The following is a 20,335-nucleotide window of genomic DNA, read 5'->3' on the forward strand; positions in this document are numbered from 1 at the left end:
CAGAGTAGGAGTAGAGTCAAGTGGACTAAAAGCAGTTCTCAGACAGACTCTGGGTCTCAGACGCCTTTGTGCTAGCAGTGGCCACTGCCCAGCCTGGTTTGTTGGTTTGTCTAATCTGAGACCTGAAAGAGTGTTTTGCTTCTGAAAACCTAGGGAATGTTTCCAAATGCCTTAGTGACTCAGGAGGCTGAGGGCTCAGCAAAGGCCAAGTCCTTTTTAAAAAGAGATCTTGGCAACCATTGAAAGTGGAATTAGTAGGAGGTCGTGGCTGAAGTAAAATAAAAGGAAAGAAATCCAGAACCACAGCTAGAGGAATCAGTAACATAGAGATCGTTGTCATTGTTGAGCTGAACGCTCTACTTTGGTTAGTCCCTGAGTGGTGCAAATGGTTACTGCCCTCAGCTGCCAAAGGCACTGAGTTCACCCAGCAGCACTGCGAAGGAAAGGCCTGGTGATCTACTTTCCATGAAAACCGGGGAGCATAGTTCTCCTCTGACATACGTGGAATCATTGTGAGCTAGACTCGACTCGACAGCAGTAAAATAAATAAATACACAAAATTAAAAATAAGACATCCTTCGGTTGCCAGGCTGAAAACCACGGAGCTGTTGTCATTCCTCTCTTCTCACACCCCTCAGCCGACCCATCAGCAAATACTGTCGGCTGGATCTTCCAGACAGGCAGAACCTGACCACTTCTTCATTGCACCGTGATCCACACCCTCATCTTCCTAGAGTCTTACAGTAGCCTCTTAATGACCTCCAAACCCAGAGTTTGAGGTCCCAAGATCTATTTCCAATGCACCCTCTGAATGATATAAAACCCTAACGCAGGTCTGGTTGACAAGTCACGCCTCCTCTCAAACCCTTCCAAAAGCTTCCCATCTCACCAAGAGTAGGACGAACACCATTATAGGGGCCTAACGGACCCCACATCGTCTAGCCCTCCTCTGAGTCCATGGGAGTCCCAGGGTGGCACAAAGGATTAAGGCTGCCAACTCAGATTCACCCAGAAGTGCCTCAAAAGAAAGGCCTGGTGATCCAAGAATTAGCCATTGAAAGCCTCAAGAAGTGCAGTCCTACACTGACACACATGGGAACCCCGTGAGTCAGCGTAGACTCAAAACGACTGGAACGGGAGCTGGGACCCCCTCCATATGGTGTCACTTCACTTCTTATTCCTCTTGGTCTGGATTCCGTCCACGCTAGCCTCTCCGTGGACTCGCTGGGCAAGGCCTTGGCAGGGCTTGTTCTTTCTGCTTGGAATGATTTTTCCCAGGTCCCCCACTTTGCTCCCTCATACATTTTCTTCAGCTCATCACTCAGTCATTTCACTAAGGAATCCATTCTAAACTAAATATCCCATCTGCCCTCCCCATCCCATTACTCCCCAACCCACCTTCCAGTAGCTGGCCTGACATTTACTATTTCCCTTATTTTGAGTTAATTTTTCACTGTACCATTTTTTGCTGTTCTGTATGACTTTATTCTCTGTGAGCTGCATGCTGGGAAAGATTTTTTCTGCTGCCTGCTCTATCCTCAGCATGTGGTGTCTGATATACCCCAGACACTAAAAAAGGATTTGTTGATGAATGAATGAGCCAATTGAAGAAATGTCAAGGTTTAAATATAGACAAGAGAAAGATTGAATACTAGAAATGTTGTCCTAGTGGCCAAAGGATGCCAATTTCCTAATAAAACACCGGAGTGGATGCCTTCCGTGAACGAAAATGTATTGGGTGACTACAAATCCAAGTGTGGTGCCAGCTGTCTGCCACCTCTGGAGAAAGGTCCTTGTTTCTTTTAGTTTCTGCTCCTGGGAGATTGTCTCATGACTTGACATCTTTCTTCCCTCCCTGTCTGATTTGCTTATTCTCTTATATATCTCAACGCAAGCGGAGGAAGCACTAGAAGCATTCCCTCACTTGTGCCAGGACATTTGGAAGACAGCTACTTGACCATCTAAAAGGAAGAGATCCCTATTTGGGCTCATTCAAGAGAAAGGTGACCCAACAGAATGCTCAAGCTATAGAATAATATCATTGACATCATATGCAAGTAAAATTTTGCTGAAGATCTTCCAAGAACAGTGGCAGCAATATATTGACAGAGAGCTACCAGAGGTTCAGAGCGGATTCAGAAGAAGACACGAAACAAGGGTTATCACTGCTGATATCAGATGGACCTTGGCCAAAGCAGAGAATATCAGAAGGATGTTTATTTGTGTTTTATTGACTGCTGTGCCAAGGCATTTGACTATGTGGTTCATAACAAACTACAAACTATGGATAACTAAAAACAATCGGAATTCCAGAGCACTTAATTACTCTCATACTTAACTTGTTTTTAATTTTATGTATTTATTATTTTTTTAATCCTTTTAGTAGGGGCTCATACGACTCATACCAATCCATACATACATCAATTGTGTAAAGCACATTCGTACATTCATTGCCCTCGTCATTCTCAAAACATTTGCTCTCCACTTAAGCCCCCAGCATCAGCTCATTTTTTCCCCTCCCTCCCCTTTCCCCCCTTCCTCATGAGCCCTTGATAATTTATAAATTATTATTTTGTCATATCTTGCCCTGTCCGACGTCTCCCTTCACCCATTTTTCTGTTGTCCGCCCCCCAGGGAGGAGGTCACATACAGATCCTTGTAATCGGTTCCCTCTTTCCAACCCACCCTCCCTCTACCCTCCCAGTATCACCACTCACACCACTGGTCCTGAAGGGATCATCCGTCCTGGATTCCCTGTGTTTCTAGTTCCTATTTGTACCAGTGTACATCCTCTGGTCTAGCCAGATTTGTAAGGTAGAACTGGGATCATGGTATTGGGGGGGTGGCGAGGAGGAAGCATTTAGGAACTAGAGGAAAGTTGTATGTTTCAAGTCATCATTCTATTTCTTCTGACTTCAAATTATCTGGTTAGGTTCCATATCTTGTCAGTCAACATTTTGTAATCTCTCTCCAGCCCCCACCATGTGTTACCTGCAGCCAATAGAATCCTCAGACCAAGACGTGTTGACTTTCTTTTTTTTCAGCTTCCTTTTATCCTTCCGTCCTGACCTTCACCATTAACCTTTATTTTTCCATCTTTAGTCTATTTTTTTAACAACCTGGAAAGTAATGCCAGGCCGATGCTTTCGAATATTTCTTCCCTGCACCCACCCCAAGTGCTATACCCAAATAGGGTTCACTCCTATTAGGAATTGAAGGCTAAGTATAAACATGCCACTCTCTACAACTGTTACCAAGGAGAAGGACAGATAGGTGAATGTTATTGACTTTGAGACCTAATCACTGTGTGAAATCATACATGTCTTCAGCTGTTGAATTTAAGGTTTGTGAATTGAATTCAGGGGCCATTAATTTAAGTTTAAATAAACAGAAAATGTGTCCTTGGTAATGTGGTAGTTCTTAATTCTATTGCCGTGAACAGTTACAGTCTTGGAAACCCACAGGAGGTCACAATAGGTAGGTTTGTTGTTAATTCTGAAATTATAATAGCACTCACCCATAAAATTTTAGAAAGGAAATTTAGAAGATGAACGTTGCTTTCTGTGTCTAGCTTTGCACTAAAAACAAAAAGACAATCTCTGCCATCAAGTTGAGCCTATAGGACAGGAGAGAACTACCCCTATGAGTTTCTAAGATGATGAATTTTTATGGGACTGAAAAGCTTCATCTTTTCCCCCTAGTACAAAGGTTCATAAGCTCTGGTTTTAATGGCCAGACCCAACTATTGAAAAAATCATATCCCTTGACTTGGAGAACAATATTGTGCTAGGCAGGGTACTCTAGAGATATGAAACCAGGACACTTATGATTTTATATATATAAAAGGATAGGTCAATACAAGCAAGAAGGAATATAACAGCTAATTAGTTCACACAGCACTACAGAGGGCTCAGCTCAACTCACTTCTGCGGAACAGTTAATATACAGGAAGTCCTTCAACTCACCTGGGTTGCCCGGTCCAAGGTCAAAGAAGTGAACAGCAGAGTCCTCAAGGCAAGGAGAGTCTGCCCACAGGCGGCAAGCAGTAGAGTGGGTCACCAACAGCCAGTAGCTCAGGAGCTTTGTGAAGCAGGCCCGTATGGGATGTCGAATGTAAGAAATGCAAGACGACAGGATCCACCGGCCTCAAGCTCAAGTGATGTACACACCAGCAGCATGGTGAAGCAGATTTCAAAGGAATCTCAAGCTCTAGCGACATGGTTCACAGACTGGCCTGGACCACACGTAGTCCAGTTCACAGATTGAGGCAAAGGACTAGCTACAGCAGTAGCACACACACTCCAGCAAGCTCCAATCACCAGCGAGCAAGAGAGGGGGCCGGGCCTTGCAGAGCCATTTATCTCTTTGTGCTCCAATCACACTGTGACCTGATTAATCTCACATGTTCCTATTGACCAGGTTGGCACAATAAACCCACCTAGCACAGATATGCTAGGTTGCCTCGACTCCTGGGCCCTTACAGGGCAGGGCAGAATTGACTCTGCGGGCTTCCGAGATTGTAAGTCTGTATGGGAGTAGAAAGCCTCATCTGAGGACTGGCTGGTTGTTTTGCACGGCTGATCTTGCAGTTAGTAGCCCAAGTCATAATCACACCAGGAGAGCTCCAAATCAAGGTCTCAGAAAATTGATTTCGAGAAAACACAAGTGAATAAAGGGATACATTAAAATTTTTAAATGTTTCGATATGTATTTGACACAGGCACCACATAAGATGTTGTTACTCTGGTGGTCCCCTCGTGCCCTGGTGTAGTCACCCCTCCTGGGTTCCCACTCACATTGACGTTGTGCTTGGTCATGTGTAGGCGCACGGGCAGTGGTACATTAGCAAAGCATGATATAAGCAGAGAGGCTTGCTTAGCACACACACATTGTTGCCTGACCTCTTAGAAAGCTCTTAAGACTCCAGCCCAAGCAACTCTGTAGACCTGCCCGACCCAGGAGAATTAAGCACCCTGGTTTACGATCTCTGCTGAGTTCCCAGCCCAGCAGCAATCAGCACTACCAGCATCCACCTGAACAAAGGTCATGTGGGACCTCCTCTGACACAGTGTTCTCTAGTCTCAAAATATCTTTTGTGCTTATAATTTCAACATGCATATAGTCTTTGACATATAAAGATAACAGGTATAAAAGTGAACTTATGGTCACAACTCTATTGGCTAGAAACAGAAAAATGCTTATTTTTTCCCCCCAGTCATTGACTTTAACTGTACTTTGTTCAATCTTTGTTCAATTCTTTGATACATTGGTAGCAAGAGTAATTCACTCAGCAATGTTCCTACTGACCATTAAACAATGGTGATACAATCGTGAACAAAACTAACAAAGATTCTTGCTCCCATTGAGTCTGCATTTTAGGGGAAAAGTATAGAGGAGATGCAAAAAAAGACACTTGTTTCAGTTAATGTAAAGTAAGGTTTATGGTACTAAAACCCCCCAAAGGTGCCATGATCCAATTTACACCTGCTTTGAAGTTAGTGGTGGCTCTGTTGCATATCTTCTTTGTGGTGCAGGAGCAGCCCCTCATGGCCGAGGGAAAGGTGGGGTGGTGGTGCAGAGCAACTGCGATTATAGCTTCTTCTCAGCAGTAGCATGCATCACTTCCTCTCACATTTATTACCAAAGCGAATCACGTGTCATTGAGGCAGGGAAGCGAACTACTGGGCACATTGCACTTCACCATAATTAGTAAAATGTTAGAAGAAAGTGGGAAGAGATATTGACGATGACATGAAAGGCAGCTGTAGAGTTTTAGATTTTAAGTGGCATGGCGCGGGGTGGCTTATTTCGCGGACACTGAATAAAGATCTGAAGAAGGTAACATGAACCTTGGAATATCTGGGGAAAGAGTTTCAAGAAGAGGGGAAGGACAAAAGTACTGAGACAAAAGCATGTACAGTGACTTGAAGAACAAACAGCCAAGAGGTCAGTGTGGCTGGAACAGATAGATGAGCATGTGTGCAGGGAACCTACAGAAGGGAGTAAGCTCAGAGAGGAAAGGGAGGGTTGGTGGGTAGAGGGCATACAGCCCGTTAGAAAGACTTTGTGAGGGCGAAGGGCATCTGCTGGCAAGTTTTGAACAGAGAAGTGACCTGACCGGACGTGCTCTTTGGTGGAATCATTCTGTCTGCTGAAATAGACTGTAGTGGGTCAGATTGGAAGCATAGATTCAATGTGGAAGCTACCAGAATGAAAATAGTGGGGTGACAAGAAGTGGTTGGGTTTTAAATATATTTTGAAAGGTCGAACAGGTTCTTTGGGTAATTTGATTGTGAAAAGAAGAGAAAGAGCAGGGCCTATGGTGACTTTAAGGTTACATAATAAATTGCGTAGTTATTAAAATCAAACTCTTCTAAATCTTCAACTTCAAATTCAGTTTTAATCTCATTCCAATCCATTCTCCTACTCCAAATGATAAAGTACTACGCGAACCTGGACGCTAAATCCTTGAATTGAGGGTGATGCTTGGACTCCGACTAAGAACCCCCAACCTCATTTCCGTCCTGTTTTGAGCCCTAAATCCTTCATGGTGTTTAAATAAGGAGGAAGAGAAAGGCAATTGCGGTCTTCCCATGGTTTTTCACTGTCGTCCTGGTGAATCCTAGTGAATCTCTGCTCAGTTGGTGCTCACATGCTGCTCCTTCAAGAACATGGGTGAGTTCTTCAAGTTCTGAAGAGGCCTTCCTCTGCATAGTTCTTTGATGTGTAGGATACTAGACTCCTCACCTATAGACAGCTCAAACACAACAGTTACCTATGGGCCACACTTTGTCTGGTACACCCAAAACAGAAGAGCAGGCTGCTTACGGCCCTGCCATCCCTCTCCAGTTGTCTTCCTTCTTGCTCATGAGGGCCTTTGAAGAACGAATTGTATCCTCCCAAAATATAGGTTGGAATCTTAACCCCTATGAGCTAGAATGGACTCAAAGGTAGTAAGTCTCTTGTTTTTGTATACTTGTGGGTGCAATCTAATGTAATGTAGGGTAATCAACTTTGTATAGTGAAACTAAGGCAAACTGACCAATCCATCAGTTGAGGCCTTAGCAGTGTTGGGCGCATTAGAAACGCAATCACTTCTGAATTATATAAAGAGCAGCAGGACTTAAGACACATACAAGCAGATAGGGGAAGACGGCCTCTATCTGAAGGGAGATCGAGGCAGATGGCTCCACAAGCCCAAGAACTTCATGGCTTGCAGCTACTAGAAGCTGAACTAAAGAGCTCTGGTAGCACAGCAGTTAAGTGTTTGCTGCTCACCAAGAGCTCAGCAGTTCAAACTCACCAGCTGCTTCAAGGGAGACAGATGATGCCGTTTGTTTCCATAATGATTTACAGCCTTAGAGACCCAATGGGGAAGTTCTACTCTGTCCTGTAGTGTTACCATGAGCCTTTACAAAATTTTACATTTTCAATGGCACAATCGTTTTTAAGCACATGGCGACTAAGTCAAAGGTTGGTGGAGAAAAGACTTGGGGACCTGATTCTAGAAAAGTTACAACCAGGAAACCCTATTGGGCAGTTCTATTCTGGAAAGCATGGGTCATCATGAGTCAAGCTGATAAACTGATTACAACAGGTTTGGTTTGGGATTTGTATATTTTTCCTAGAGAAGTGTAATTTTGACATGGCATATTTCCCCTATTAAATTTTTAACAAGATTATATGTGTATTTACAGACAAAATGTTTTAATTTAATGCCAGAATACAGCTGGAAATAACTCACATTTGCCTTTTCACTCAAAATATTTGTTTAGTAGAAGTCAATTGACTTAATAAGTAACATCAGTTAGTGTGAAAGACAAATGAAATGTAATTTACAGGAGGAAAATATTGCGTAGTGTAACCACCATGTTGACAGAATGTTAGTGTTCTTCAGTAGATACATTTAGTATGAACTGATTGTGGATATAGTGCATGCTACCAGTTGTGACCAATGAAACATTAAAAAAACATGAAAAATTATAATAATTTATAAATTATCAAGGGTTTGTGAGGGAGGGAGGGTGGGAGAGAGAGGATGAAAACAAGGAGTTGATACCAAGGGCTCAAGTAGAAAGAAAATGTTTTGAAAATGATGAGGCAACCAAGGTACAAATGTGCTTGACACATGGATGTATGGATTGTGATAAGAGCTGTACAAGCCCCCAATAAAATGATTACCAAAAAAATCAATTGGGAGATCTGGAAAGCCTTCCTTTGTATTGAAAGCAAAAGACACCATTCCCTCTGTTTGCTGGAGGCTACACATGGAAAGAAGATAAAATTCCCCCCAACCCCCCACTGCCATTGTTGTTAAGATGCAGTCAGGTGGGTCCCAATGCATAAGACCTTATATACGACAGAACTAAACACTGCCGGTTCCTGCAACATGCCAATCGTTCTTATATCTGAGCGCATTGCTGCAGCCACTGTCAGCCCGTCTTCTTCACCAAGCATGTCCTTCTTGAAGCACTGGTCTCTCTGGACATGTTCAAAATAGGAGATGCCGTGTTGTCAACCTTGCCTCTAAGGAACATTTTGGCTGTACTTCTTCCAAGACAGATCCATTTGTTCTTTTGGCATGTTACTTTCAACATTCTTTGTCAGCACCATAATTCAAGTGCATCAATATTCTTCAGTCTTCCTTATTCAATGTTCAATTTCACATACCATGAAAAACTGAAAAATACCATGGCTTAGGTCAGGTGTACCTCAGTCCCCAGAATAACACCTTCTTTTCAACACTCTCAAGAGGCCTTGTGAATCAGGTTTACCCACTGTAATGCATCCTTTGATCTGACTGCTGCTTCTATGACCGTATAAGCTGCTTCTGTGCTGCTTGGTTGCTTGTGGATCCAAGCAAGATGAAATCCTTGACAAGTAAAATCTTTTCTCCACTTAACAGGCTGTTAACTACTGATGCAGTTTCGAGGATTTGGGTTTCCTTACACTGAGTCATAATCTATAGTGACAGCCGCCATCCTTGTCTTCCTCAGCAAGTGCTTCAAGTCCTTCTCCCTTTCAGCATGCCAGGTTGTGTCATCTGCATATTGAAGATGATTAATAAGTTTTCCTCCAATCCTGATGCTGAATTCTTTTTTATACAATCCAGCTTCTCTGATTATTTGCTCAGCATAGATAGTAAGGTGAGAGGATATAACCCTGTCACATACCTTTCCTGATTTTACACCATACAGTATTCTCTTGTTCTGGTCCCACAACTGCCTGTTGGTCCATGCAGAAGTTCCCCATGGGTACACTGAGGTGTTCTGGAATTCCCATCTTTTTCAAGGCTATCTGCAGTTTGTGACATCCACACAGCACAAGTAAGCATCTTTCTGGCATTCTCTGCTTTGAGCCAAGATCATCTGACATCAGCACTATCATTCCAGTCCTCTTCTGAAACTGGCCAGGAGTGCTAGTAGCTCCCTGTCGAGGTACTGCAGCAACTGTTGAAGGAACTTCAGCAAAACTTGACTTGCAAGTGATATTGATATTGTTCTATAATTTTGTGCACTCTATTGGGCCATTTTTGGAAATGAGTGCAAACACAGATCTCGTCCAGTCAGATGCAACAGTAGCTGTCTTCCAAACTTCTTGACATAGATGAGTGAGTGATTCTAGGGCTTCATCATGGAGCACTGTTTGGCTAACGTTTTCAGCACAGCCTGAACTTCTTCCTTCAGTATCATTGGTTCTTGCTCATATGCTACTTCTTGAAATGGAGATCAACTAGTTCTTTTTGGTATAGTGATTCTGTGTCTTCTTTCCATCTTCTTTTGATACTTCCTACATCATTCAAAGAGGGTCCTTACCATCTTTCAATATTGCAACCTGAGGCTTGAATTTTCTGAGAACTTTCAGTTTAAGATATGTTGAGCATCTTCCTTTTTGGTTTTCTAACTCAAGTTCTCTGCAAATTTCATAATATTTTACTTTGTTTTCTTGAGCTCAACTTTGAAGCTTTCTGTTTGGCTATTAACTTTATAATTTCTTCCATTTGCTTTAGTTCGTTACTTAGTTAAGAACAAGTTTCAGAGACTCTTCCGACATCCACGTTTATCTTTTCTTTCTTTTAAATGACCTTTTACTTTCTCTGTGTATGATGTTTTTGATGTCATCCACATCTCACTGGGCCTTCAGTCATTTAGGGTTCAGTGTGTCAAATCTGCTTTTGAGATGCTCTCGAAATTCAGGTGGAATGGGCTCAAGGTCATATTTTGGCACTCATGAATTTGTTTTCATTTTCTTCAGGTTCATTCTGAACTTGAATATGAGCAATTGATGGTCTGTTGAACAGTCAGTTCCAGGTCTGTTTTTAACTGCTAATAGTGAGCTTTTCCATTGTGTCTTCTCACAGATGTAGTCAGTTTTATTTCTGTGTATGCCATCTGGAGAAGTCCACATGTATGTTGAAGTCCACTTTTTTGTTGTTGAAAAATGTTATTTGCTACAAAGAAGTCATTGGTCTTGAAAAATTCTATTACACAATCTCCAGCTTTGTTTCTATCACAAAGAACATTATTTTCCAACTACAGATCCTTTCTCTATTTCCAACTTTTGCATTCCAATTGATAATAATTTTCAATGCATGTGGATAGCATGTTTGAATAATTTCGGACAGGAGACATTGGTAGAAATCTTACATTTCTGTATCACTAGCTTTTGTGGCTGGTGCATAAATTTGAATAATAGCTGTATTGATTGGATTTCTTTGTATATGAATCCCATTACAGACAGTATTGTACTTATAGCTCTTGAAATGTCTTTTTTGAAGATGGATGTAAGGCCATTCCTCTATAATTTGTCATTCCTGGCATAAACAATATGATTTTCTGTTTCAAAATAACTATTAGTCCAACTCATAGTGACCCTGTATTGTTTCTGAGGCTGTAAATCTTTAAAGGTCAAATAGAGTCCTCTTTCTCTAGTGGAATAACTGGTGAATTTGCACACATGACCCCTCAGCAGTTCAATGCTTACTCAGCAGTGCTATTTGGGCTTGCATGCAATATCATCAAGTCTTCAATACTTTTTCACCCCAACTTCCACTCTCCCTCCAACAATTCCCCCTACCCTGTTTGATTTTTTCCCCATCAAATTTATCACATAATATCGTATACAGTTTACTTATATTAAAATGGCAACTCCCTAATCATGAATCACACAGCAATCGGGATTGATACGTACACACAGCAGTTTTCCCATTTGGACCATGTTGCCTATAGAGCTTGAAGAAGGGCTTGAGGAAAATGCTGTAGCAGCATATTCGTGACCTCAGTCTTGATTTATCTGATAAGCTCCTTTGGGCAAGAGAAGCTCTGGAAAACTACCCTAAAAGAAATTATAGTCATTTGCCTTATTTACCTAGTGCTTCTATAACAGAAATACAAGGGATATTTCAAAAGTTCATGGAAAAAAATGAGTGCAATTTTCCCACACACTTTATGAAGTACCCTTGTACAAGTGGGTGGTTTTAACAAACACAAGTATATTTCTTTAGAAGTCCAAACTCAGGGTGTGGGCTATAGGGGAAGGCTTTTTGGGGGTTCAGCTCTGGAGGAAGGTCCCTGCCTCTTCAGCATCCATTTCCTGGTTTCTTGGAACTCCCCATGTGTCCTAGCACCAATCTTCCTTAGGCATAGGTGGTTTTCAGTGCAGGACCCTTGAAGCCAAAGGACATGCTCCATTTCCAGGCCATCTTTCTTGGTAGTAGGGAGATCCTTCTCACCCAACTGCCATCTCTCTTTGATCCCTTTATAGATAAAAGGTATGACTCAGGCAAGGGTGGTAATTTGAATAAAGGCAATGATTTGAGATGGGTGGTGCTTCAAGATTTAAAACAAACAAACAAACAAACAACGAACAACCCTCTAAACTCAATGCCATTGAGGAAATTCTGACTCATAGCAACCCCACAGGACAGAGTAAAACTGTCCCCATGGGTTTTCAAGACTGTAAATCTTTATGGGAGTAGAAGCCTCACCTTTTCCTCTTAGAGCCGCTAGTGACTTTTAACTGCTGACTTTGTGGTTAGTGGCCCAACATGTAACCCATTACAATACCAGGGTTCATGGATTCCACCATCCATAGCATAAAATAGAAAATAATTATATCAGATCAAAAAATGTGGAACCACCACATAACAGAGGGCCTCCTGACCTAGCTAAGTTGACACACGTATTTTGGGGCACACAACACAACCCATGACATCAAGGTTTAGGAGAGTGCTTTCACAAAGGTCACTGCTACTGCTACTTGGCGCAGAGCAAAATCCTTGCCCTTTAAGCAGAAAAGGGAAAAGGAGGGTTGCTGTTTTAATGAATACATGTATGGATTAGGGCTTTTTTCAAAGAGGTATCCAGAAACACGATGTGGTTTATCTGGGTCCCCTGATCTAGAAAGCTGCTATGCAGGGCCCAGTACTTCTGGCTATCTCAGGCACAGCTCTTGGGAAAGGGTAAGGTTCAATCTCCTATTCTGAGGTCTTGTATGAGCTCCTGAGACTTTATGTCGTGCTCGCTGCGATGCTGGGGAGAAACATTTAAAGTGATTTTCCTATTTTGACGATTTGACTACTAGTATAAAATGCTAGGGCACAGTTAAAGAAAAAAAAAGGTTTATTTAGGCCATCAGTTAGGATCATAATAAATAATGCAATATACTAATGTAATAACAGATGTTCTCATGCATTTATCACATTTATAAATATGCAAGGAAGCTGGCTTACAGGGCTGTTGGGAGGAATTTGGAAAAATGTATTTGGCAATACAGTGAAATGTAACAGTGTTAAGACTCTTTCCTGTTAAATTTAAAAAGATATCCCCTTACATATTGTAAATAAATGTTACATTCCACTTTAGTCTCTTCTTTTTCTAAAACATGCCAAAGCTAAGTCAATTGCCAATGGATATGAGCTGATAATTTGCTATTTATTAGTATTTCTAATGGAAAACAGACTCTAGAAGATAGCAAAACTGAACTCTTGTGCATTTCAATGTTGAGTTTGATACATTTTAAGTCAGTCATTTAAACAATAGAATGTGCCTGAATAAAATAAAAACTAAAAGTAGAAATTTATAAATAGTAATCTGTAAGATACAAATGCTGTAGCATAATGTTGCTTGTGATTTGTTAAATAAATGAAAATTTATCTGACTGCAAAAGAAATGAACTTTGATTAAGAAAAATTTTGTTAGTCCATTTCACATAAAAGGTCAAGGTAGGATAACCTTTAACATACAGCTTTAAAACAAACAATTTAAACATATTTTAAATACTGAAAAAGTGTTTGTTATTTACAGAGAAATCAATGAAACCAGTGTTCAGCTTAATTTAGCCACTTGCCAGTCTTCAGTCCCTCTTTCAACATCTGCTATAATGAAAACATGTGGGCAAATCAGTTTAACGAAGGAGAGCGATCTGTGGTCCAGAGTAATTCAATGTATGGCCATTTGGTTTGGAGGCAGCGTTTAATAGGAGTGTCATCGGTCTGCAGCATGGGATCTTCAAAACCCATGACAACTGCAGTGCCTTCTACGTACATTACCTGTGGGTCAAAACAAGGTCACCAAGGGCAATCAGTATTTCTAGCAAATTCTTAAAAGGAATACAAACAGTTGTTATAGTCTAGTAAATAAGGTATTAAATACTGTCTCATTGAGACTTTTACATCTAATTTTATTTGGTAGAAATTATCAAGAATATCTGCTCACTGACGAATGTGATAGAATGGTGATATAAATTTTAATTGCTGACTAACTCGTTCCTTTTTTGAATTTAATGTCATACTTTAAAAAGCTTAGATAAATCACAAAGACACATGTAAGCAATTTCTGATCAAATGAAATAACTCGTCAGAGGACCATAGCAGTTGGAAGAAATCTGAGTTGAATATATGTAGTTATCACACTGATATTGCTCCTTATGCTTAAGATTGATGCCCTAGGGTGCTCATGACATCTCATGAAACAGAAAGTTGTGGCAAAAACACAGCTATATACTCTGTGGAGGGCTTTATTTTCTCAAGTTCAGTGTTAAATTTTCAGAGCTGAAAGCAGTTTAGATGTTTGTCAATGAAATTTGCAATACTGCACTAAATTTCAAATGTGGTTCATAAGTGTACTTTGTACTATAGGAAAAAGCTGAGAGAAAAATTTAAAGGACAAAAAAAAATAGAAATTACCAGCAAAAGTTGATGGATCAAAAAAAAAAAAAAAGGTTGATGGATCAATCAGGGAATTTATGTACTAACATAATGACCACAATATAAACTAGAATTGGTGAATCTAATCCCCATTGCTACCATACCCATTCTAGTCATAGTGACTCTACAGGACAAAGTAGAACTGTCGCATAGGGTTTCTTTATGCAAGCAATCTGCTGCATCTTTCTCCCTCAGGCCTTTGGGTTAGCATCTGAGTACACAACCTCTGTGTCACAAGAGCTCCCTTTAAAGATGCTCTAGAAGTTGGTTAAAAGTGTAAAATCCCTATCTACTTAATGTTAACTGCATCTGCTATGATTATTATTTTAGTACATATAAATATAAATGCACTGCATGTGTAGTCAAAGCTCATATTTAATTAGAAAAAAAAAGAGTTAATGAGTGAGCTCAAACTTCCATGTGCAGGAAAACCTAGTGGGCATGAGAAGGCCAGACCGGGCAGTCAGATCATATTGGCAGTTTCAACTCCAGCTGAGCTGTTTGACCTGGGTCACATTTCTCACTGCCTTGAGCTTTAGTGGCCCCTCTGTAAAATGTAAAATACAGACAATACCTACTCCTAGGGTGGATGTGAAATGTGTATGCTGAAAAATAGTGCTTAGTAACATTCTAGATAAATGCCAGCTATTATGGCTACGCATTTAAATTCTTTAAAAAGAGTTTTCTCAAAAATCTGTTATCCCTTTCTGTACCAAATTTCACAGAAAAGAAAAAAACCACGAAAGCCAATTTAATAAGAGCTTCCTAATCGATGTTATCAACATGCATGCAGAGGTAGTTATACTGTCATAGTGTACCCATTGCTTAAAGTTCAATGTAGACCTCACTGTGTATCATGGACTGGTCAAAGTGAACAGCATAGGTCTAAAAAATGGAAAGCGATTGATATCCTTGGGGAGTGATTTTATGGGCAGGAAACATTGTTATGTATTCATGCATTTATCCATTAAACCAGAAGTTACTTTTGAATTATCATACCTTTTCATTATAATTTGACTGTTTCAATCCATTGTAGTGGTAGACAGTAAAAGATTCTGGACCACTGGAACCCTAGTATGAAGAGAGAACTATTAAAACTTTACATCATGGCTTTTTGTCTAACTGCTAATTAGTAAGTGCTGATTAATAGTTGGAAATAAAATGCAAGTTTTCTAAATCCTTATCCATTGATGAGGGAGTTATCTTTTAAAAAGTAAGAAACTTAGATTTATGGAGGTAAAGACCAAAAAGCTAAAGCTGACGTACTATGAGAGTTTATCTCTGGAGAGATTGGAAAAACCAGAAGTGTTGATCTTCACAGTATAGTCTTCAGTGGTAGTTTACGGTTTTTCCCATAGGCATGGATTACTGTGAGTTTTTAAAAGAATATATTTCTAAAACACAAACCCACTTCCCTAAAATATTTCTCTGTCATTTTTCTGGTTGTGAATAATTTTCTCCTTCTAATACACATGGAAGAGTGGTAATACTAATTCTATTCAGACCACAAACATACGCACTAATAGTTCCTATTTGGTTCACAATATCAGGGGTTTCCATTCCAAAAATGTCATTTGAATATTGCCAAATTCTAATTAGTAAAAAAAAAAACATTGTTAGAAATGAAAATAATAGTAGTGCTTACAGAGACTTTAAGAACATTCAATAAATAATGATAATGATCAGACTAGATTTTCAGAAACACCTTGATAATGTTACTCTGGTTTACTTTGGTCCTCAATTGGCGAAAGGTCAAGTTCAGCTCCCTCAACCTAGCACACAAAGTCACAGTGGATCCCGCTGGTTTACCCGTCTGGTCCCAATGGTTTCCTTTGGGGACTAACATAGCGATCTCTCGCTGCTTCTAGCCCTCTTGTCTCTTCACCATAACTGATTGATTTAAGGATGAGTTTGCGACATAAGCTGGGCCAGAGGGTTTTGGAGATCTTTTTCCCTGGTAGAACTAAGGGAAGAGAGGACTGTAAAAATTATCGGCCATACTACTAGAGTGTAAGCTGGGGCTTACACTTGCTAGAGAAAAATGGGATGAGCGAATGAAGCTCCCTTAGAGAGAAAGGCTGGGGGATCGAGAGACTGCTCTAGTCTCTGAGGAGGTCCTTCCTGTGCATGGACGTTCTGAAATTTAATTCCCGCGAGTGACTCTGCCCATGACCCAGCCCTCCTTTGAGCCAGTTCAGGCTGGGCTTCTGTAGAACCCAACTTGCTCTCCAAAGTATCTCCAGACGCACTGCAGTTCTCTTTTTGACAAGCCTAATTTTGCCATAAAAAGACCTTTCATTTTTAATCCTTTGTACACTCATAAACTTTTCTGTTCCTTTCTTCACATATTTAACTTTCCCCCCCTCATTTTTAAAAGAGATTCAAAATTCACCTTTCCTATAATGTTTTTCCTAATCATAGTACTTGGTTCTTCATTATTTTGAGCTTCTTATAGTAAAAATTATCGGCCATACTACTAGGAAAGAGCCATGCTACTTTTATAGTCATATTATTTTTGAAGACTGCTTAACTGTTTAACTATTTTTTAGCTTTTCACGTCTTGCAGTCCCAACTAAAATTTATGCTCTAATTTATTTTTGAGCCATACTCAGATTGCTTTGCACAGGTTAGGGAAAAAAATCAATAAATTATATCATTTCCTTAATTATATACATAAGCCAACAAAATCAGATGCTAAGATAAAGTAATTTAGCTCTTGGTTTTCAATGTGAATTTATCTTAACTTAAAAGATAAATATTTCATTGTAACTTAATACAATTTATAGTCTCTAGTCCCCGGCAGTAACAATTGGTATATAAAAAATAATGAACCATCGAGAAAAGGCAGTGTTAACACAGTGGTAAGTGCTTGGACTCTGGGTTAGGCAGATCTACTCTGGAACACACCTGCAAGTGTGTGACATTAAACAATTTTCTTAAATTCTCAGTTTCTTCACTGTAAGAATGGGGGAAATAATAGTAACACTTTAATTTTTTTGGAAGAGAAACAGTACCTGGTGCGCCACAATTGACTCCTTAACAAATAGTAGCTATTTCCCCAATTTTTATTATAAACAAATTACCTTGAAATGCTTATGAATATTCCTACAGTTCCTACCCACTAGTCTCCAAGCAGCTTCTACTTAATGGCAAAGGAATGCTCTTCCATAGCCATCCTCCACTTCACACATTTGCAACAATTTCTATAGATAGGAACCTATTTTCCTGGTCATCTTTTTGGTCCAAGTTTTGTAACTCTATTCCTAGTTTGATCCAATAAGCAATGCTTACTGAGTATCTACTACGTTGGTTTGTAAGAACCAGTTAGAATTTGAATAATGGGCACAATGAGTGATAGCCACAGAGCAAGAGGGCATAGGGTGGTACAGGCTATGCTGAGGGAAGATCTGTGATACAGATCATCTGAGCCCTGGCTGGATGTGAACCAGTGGGGCTGTGATGGGTCTTCCACTAAAGCTGTGGTTCTCAGATGGTGGTAAGCCATCAGATCACCCAAAGGGCTTGTTAAAACAGATTGCTGCGCCCCAGTCCCAAAGTTTCTGATTCACTAAGTCTGGAAAAAGATCTAAGAATTTGCATTTCAAGTTTTTGTAAACCACTGTTCTGAGGGAACCAATAGCAGGATAACAAGCTTTGGTTTAAGACAGAACATGAACTATAGAGTGGGCCTCAAAACGTTTGTGGGGAAATTGCATTATTTAAAATTCCATTTTTCCAAACTTTTTGAACACCTCTCATAGAGGAGGAGCAAGGAGACCAACCAAGCTGGGATGGAGAGTTTGTATAAGTATAGCCGGAAAGAGGCAAAAGCTACGAGATGACTATAGGTAACAACCCCAAACCAAATCAGACTCACTGCCACCACGTCAACTCCAACGGATCAGCTCTACAGGGCACAGCAGAACTGCTCCCGTGGGTTTCCAAGGCTCTAGATCTTTACAGGAGCAAAAGGCTGCTTCTTTCTCCCATGGTGGTTTCCAACGGCTGACCAACTCATGACCCACTAACACACTGCCCGGGCTACACAGGGAGCAAATCGAACCACCGAAGGGAGAAGTTTGCTCCATGTAAAAGGGAAGGGGCCTATGACTCTTAAATTACTTGCCACAATTAATTCTTTGAACAAATGAGTTATTACAATAATGACAAGCAGGCTCATGTAAGTAAATAAAGAAGGCAGTGTATTTCTAAAAGAGTTGGATGTAGCTGTTTGGTTTTATTTCCCAAGTACTTTTCAAACTCCTTCCAAAAGTAAGTTAAGAATGAACAGGAATGCTATCTTGGATGAATGTCAACTGTCAACCTTTCTGATCAAGCTGTCGAGTGTTTGACCATTTTATTTGTACCATCCAAGGCCTCATTTCATTACAGTAAAAAGAAATTAGCATTAAATATTTGGATAGCAAGCCTTAGCTATACAGCAATGAAAAAAGAAAATGGATTTAAATGCCTCAAGTAAAGTTTTTGAAAGCTGTAATTTATTAAGATATGTAAAACTCATGATGAGATTCCAGACACTAACTTTAGAAATCTCAACTAATTAAACTTAGTACTTAGAGTAAGAACATATTGGACACTGCAACCTGATAAAGTATTCAGAATGTCAGAAAATAAAACAAATCTATCTTTTCTGGAAGCATTTATCAAAAATTTAAAAACCTAATAGCCTATATTGTGATATCCTCAGTTTTGTTAAAATTTTTATATAATCCATTTTTTTCTTACAACAACCACAGCAGATACATGAAAGCTTAGAAAATGTAGGTTTCTTTTGCTTTTCTACTTACTAGATTGTTAAAGGTAATTCAAAATGGAGAAATTGATGATTATTATCTTGCAATTGTCCTATTACTTGGTAAGCCTTTTCTACATGGCAATCAATCTCTTTTACAATAAAGGTAGACTAGAAACTTGAATTTCTATTGAAACAACAGATTTAAACCATGCTGATGAAATAACCACAGTAGACCTAACTAAACAATTTGGCTTAGTGCTGCAATTCAGTTCAATAAGGACAGAAGACAGATGCCTACACATAGAATTGGCTTGCCAATGACTCAGACATACCTGATGGACATTGAGGTTAGCAAAATTGCCTATTAACCAGAGCCTAGCGGAAGAAATATTCCAATATGAAACAACATAGCTCCAGTCAAGATTTTCTTCCAGTTGTGTGAATTGCTCTTGGAATTTAAGTTCAGTAGGAGAAGCTCCTCCTACTTGCAGGCTTTTACCTTCCTTTCTAGTATGTAGAGAGTTCTGAAGAGCTACATATCAATTTATTAACAACAGTTATCTGACAAGAGAAAATGGGAGTAAGAGTGGAAAAGAGAACCATTTTCTTCTTGGTCAACACACTTCTGGATTTTGCCTTTGTAGATAACCAGTATCACTTTATTGCATGCATTGGTGTGGACACCAATTTCTAGTGGCCCCACTTTCCTGGAGGATGTGAATTGCTGTATTGGAATACACACAGCTTTCTATCACCTCTGTCTTGGAATCCCTTTACATAATAATTGCGCTTTCCCAGTTTCATATCAGTGCAGTAGGACAATTGAAAGAAGTTGAAAAAATGCTGAAACAATCGCAGTTGATCATCCCATAGAACAAAATAATGAATATAGTTCCTCAACTATGTTACCTGATCAGGAAAAAACTCTTGAAGAAATGGACCCAATAATATGATTCCTAATCCTTCTGGATCTAATTTATTCTTCATGAGGTTTATACTATGGGGAGAAAAAAAAAAAAAGGAAAGAAAAGAAAAACAGTGGATACCAAAGGAAAAAAAAGCTTATTTTTCTTCCTTCATGATTAAATTACTTGTACTATAACACATTTGCCTGCCAAAAGTTCTAAGAGCTGTTCTTTTTAGAACCTTAATGACAAATACATAGGAATGATGTCTAATTTGCCAAAACTTGGTTATTTTTAAACCGCAGTAATCTGTTACTATTTAAAACTTAAATGTGGTGATGAATTTGGAATACTGTTCCTTATTAGGTAAAGTAATTATAAAACCTAGGCTCACAGACCCAGGCTCCTAACCTCCTAGAGTCAAATACTCTGCTTCATAAGTATGCCTGAATTTTTTATCAAGTGAAG

General features: G+C 39.7%; 1 protein-coding gene across 4 annotated transcripts in view; it reads right to left on the minus strand.

Moving 5' to 3' along the window:
- Positions 1-12,602: 12,602 nt before the first annotated feature.
- Positions 12,603-20,335, minus strand: part of MINDY3 (MINDY lysine 48 deubiquitinase 3) — a 100,980-nt gene continuing 93,247 nt past the window's right edge. For all 4 annotated transcript variants that reach the window (XM_045285574.1, XM_004712615.3, XM_045285575.1 and 1 more), the window contains 3 exons: positions 19,872-19,959; positions 15,206-15,277; positions 12,603-13,549 (listed from right to left, as the gene is read on the minus strand). In XM_045285574.1, the coding sequence (XP_045141509.1) occupies positions 13,400-13,549; positions 15,206-15,277; positions 19,872-19,959 (310 nt within the window). In that variant the 3' untranslated portion in view covers positions 12,603-13,399. The remainder of the gene's footprint in view (positions 13,550-15,205; positions 15,278-19,871; positions 19,960-20,335) is intronic.

The sequence above is a fragment of the Echinops telfairi genome, unplaced genomic scaffold (genome assembly GCF_000313985.2).
Source record: "Echinops telfairi isolate 266 unplaced genomic scaffold, ASM31398v2 ScPeMD7_7473;HRSCAF=8511, whole genome shotgun sequence".
Classification (NCBI taxonomy): Eukaryota; Metazoa; Chordata; class Mammalia; order Afrosoricida; family Tenrecidae; genus Echinops; species Echinops telfairi.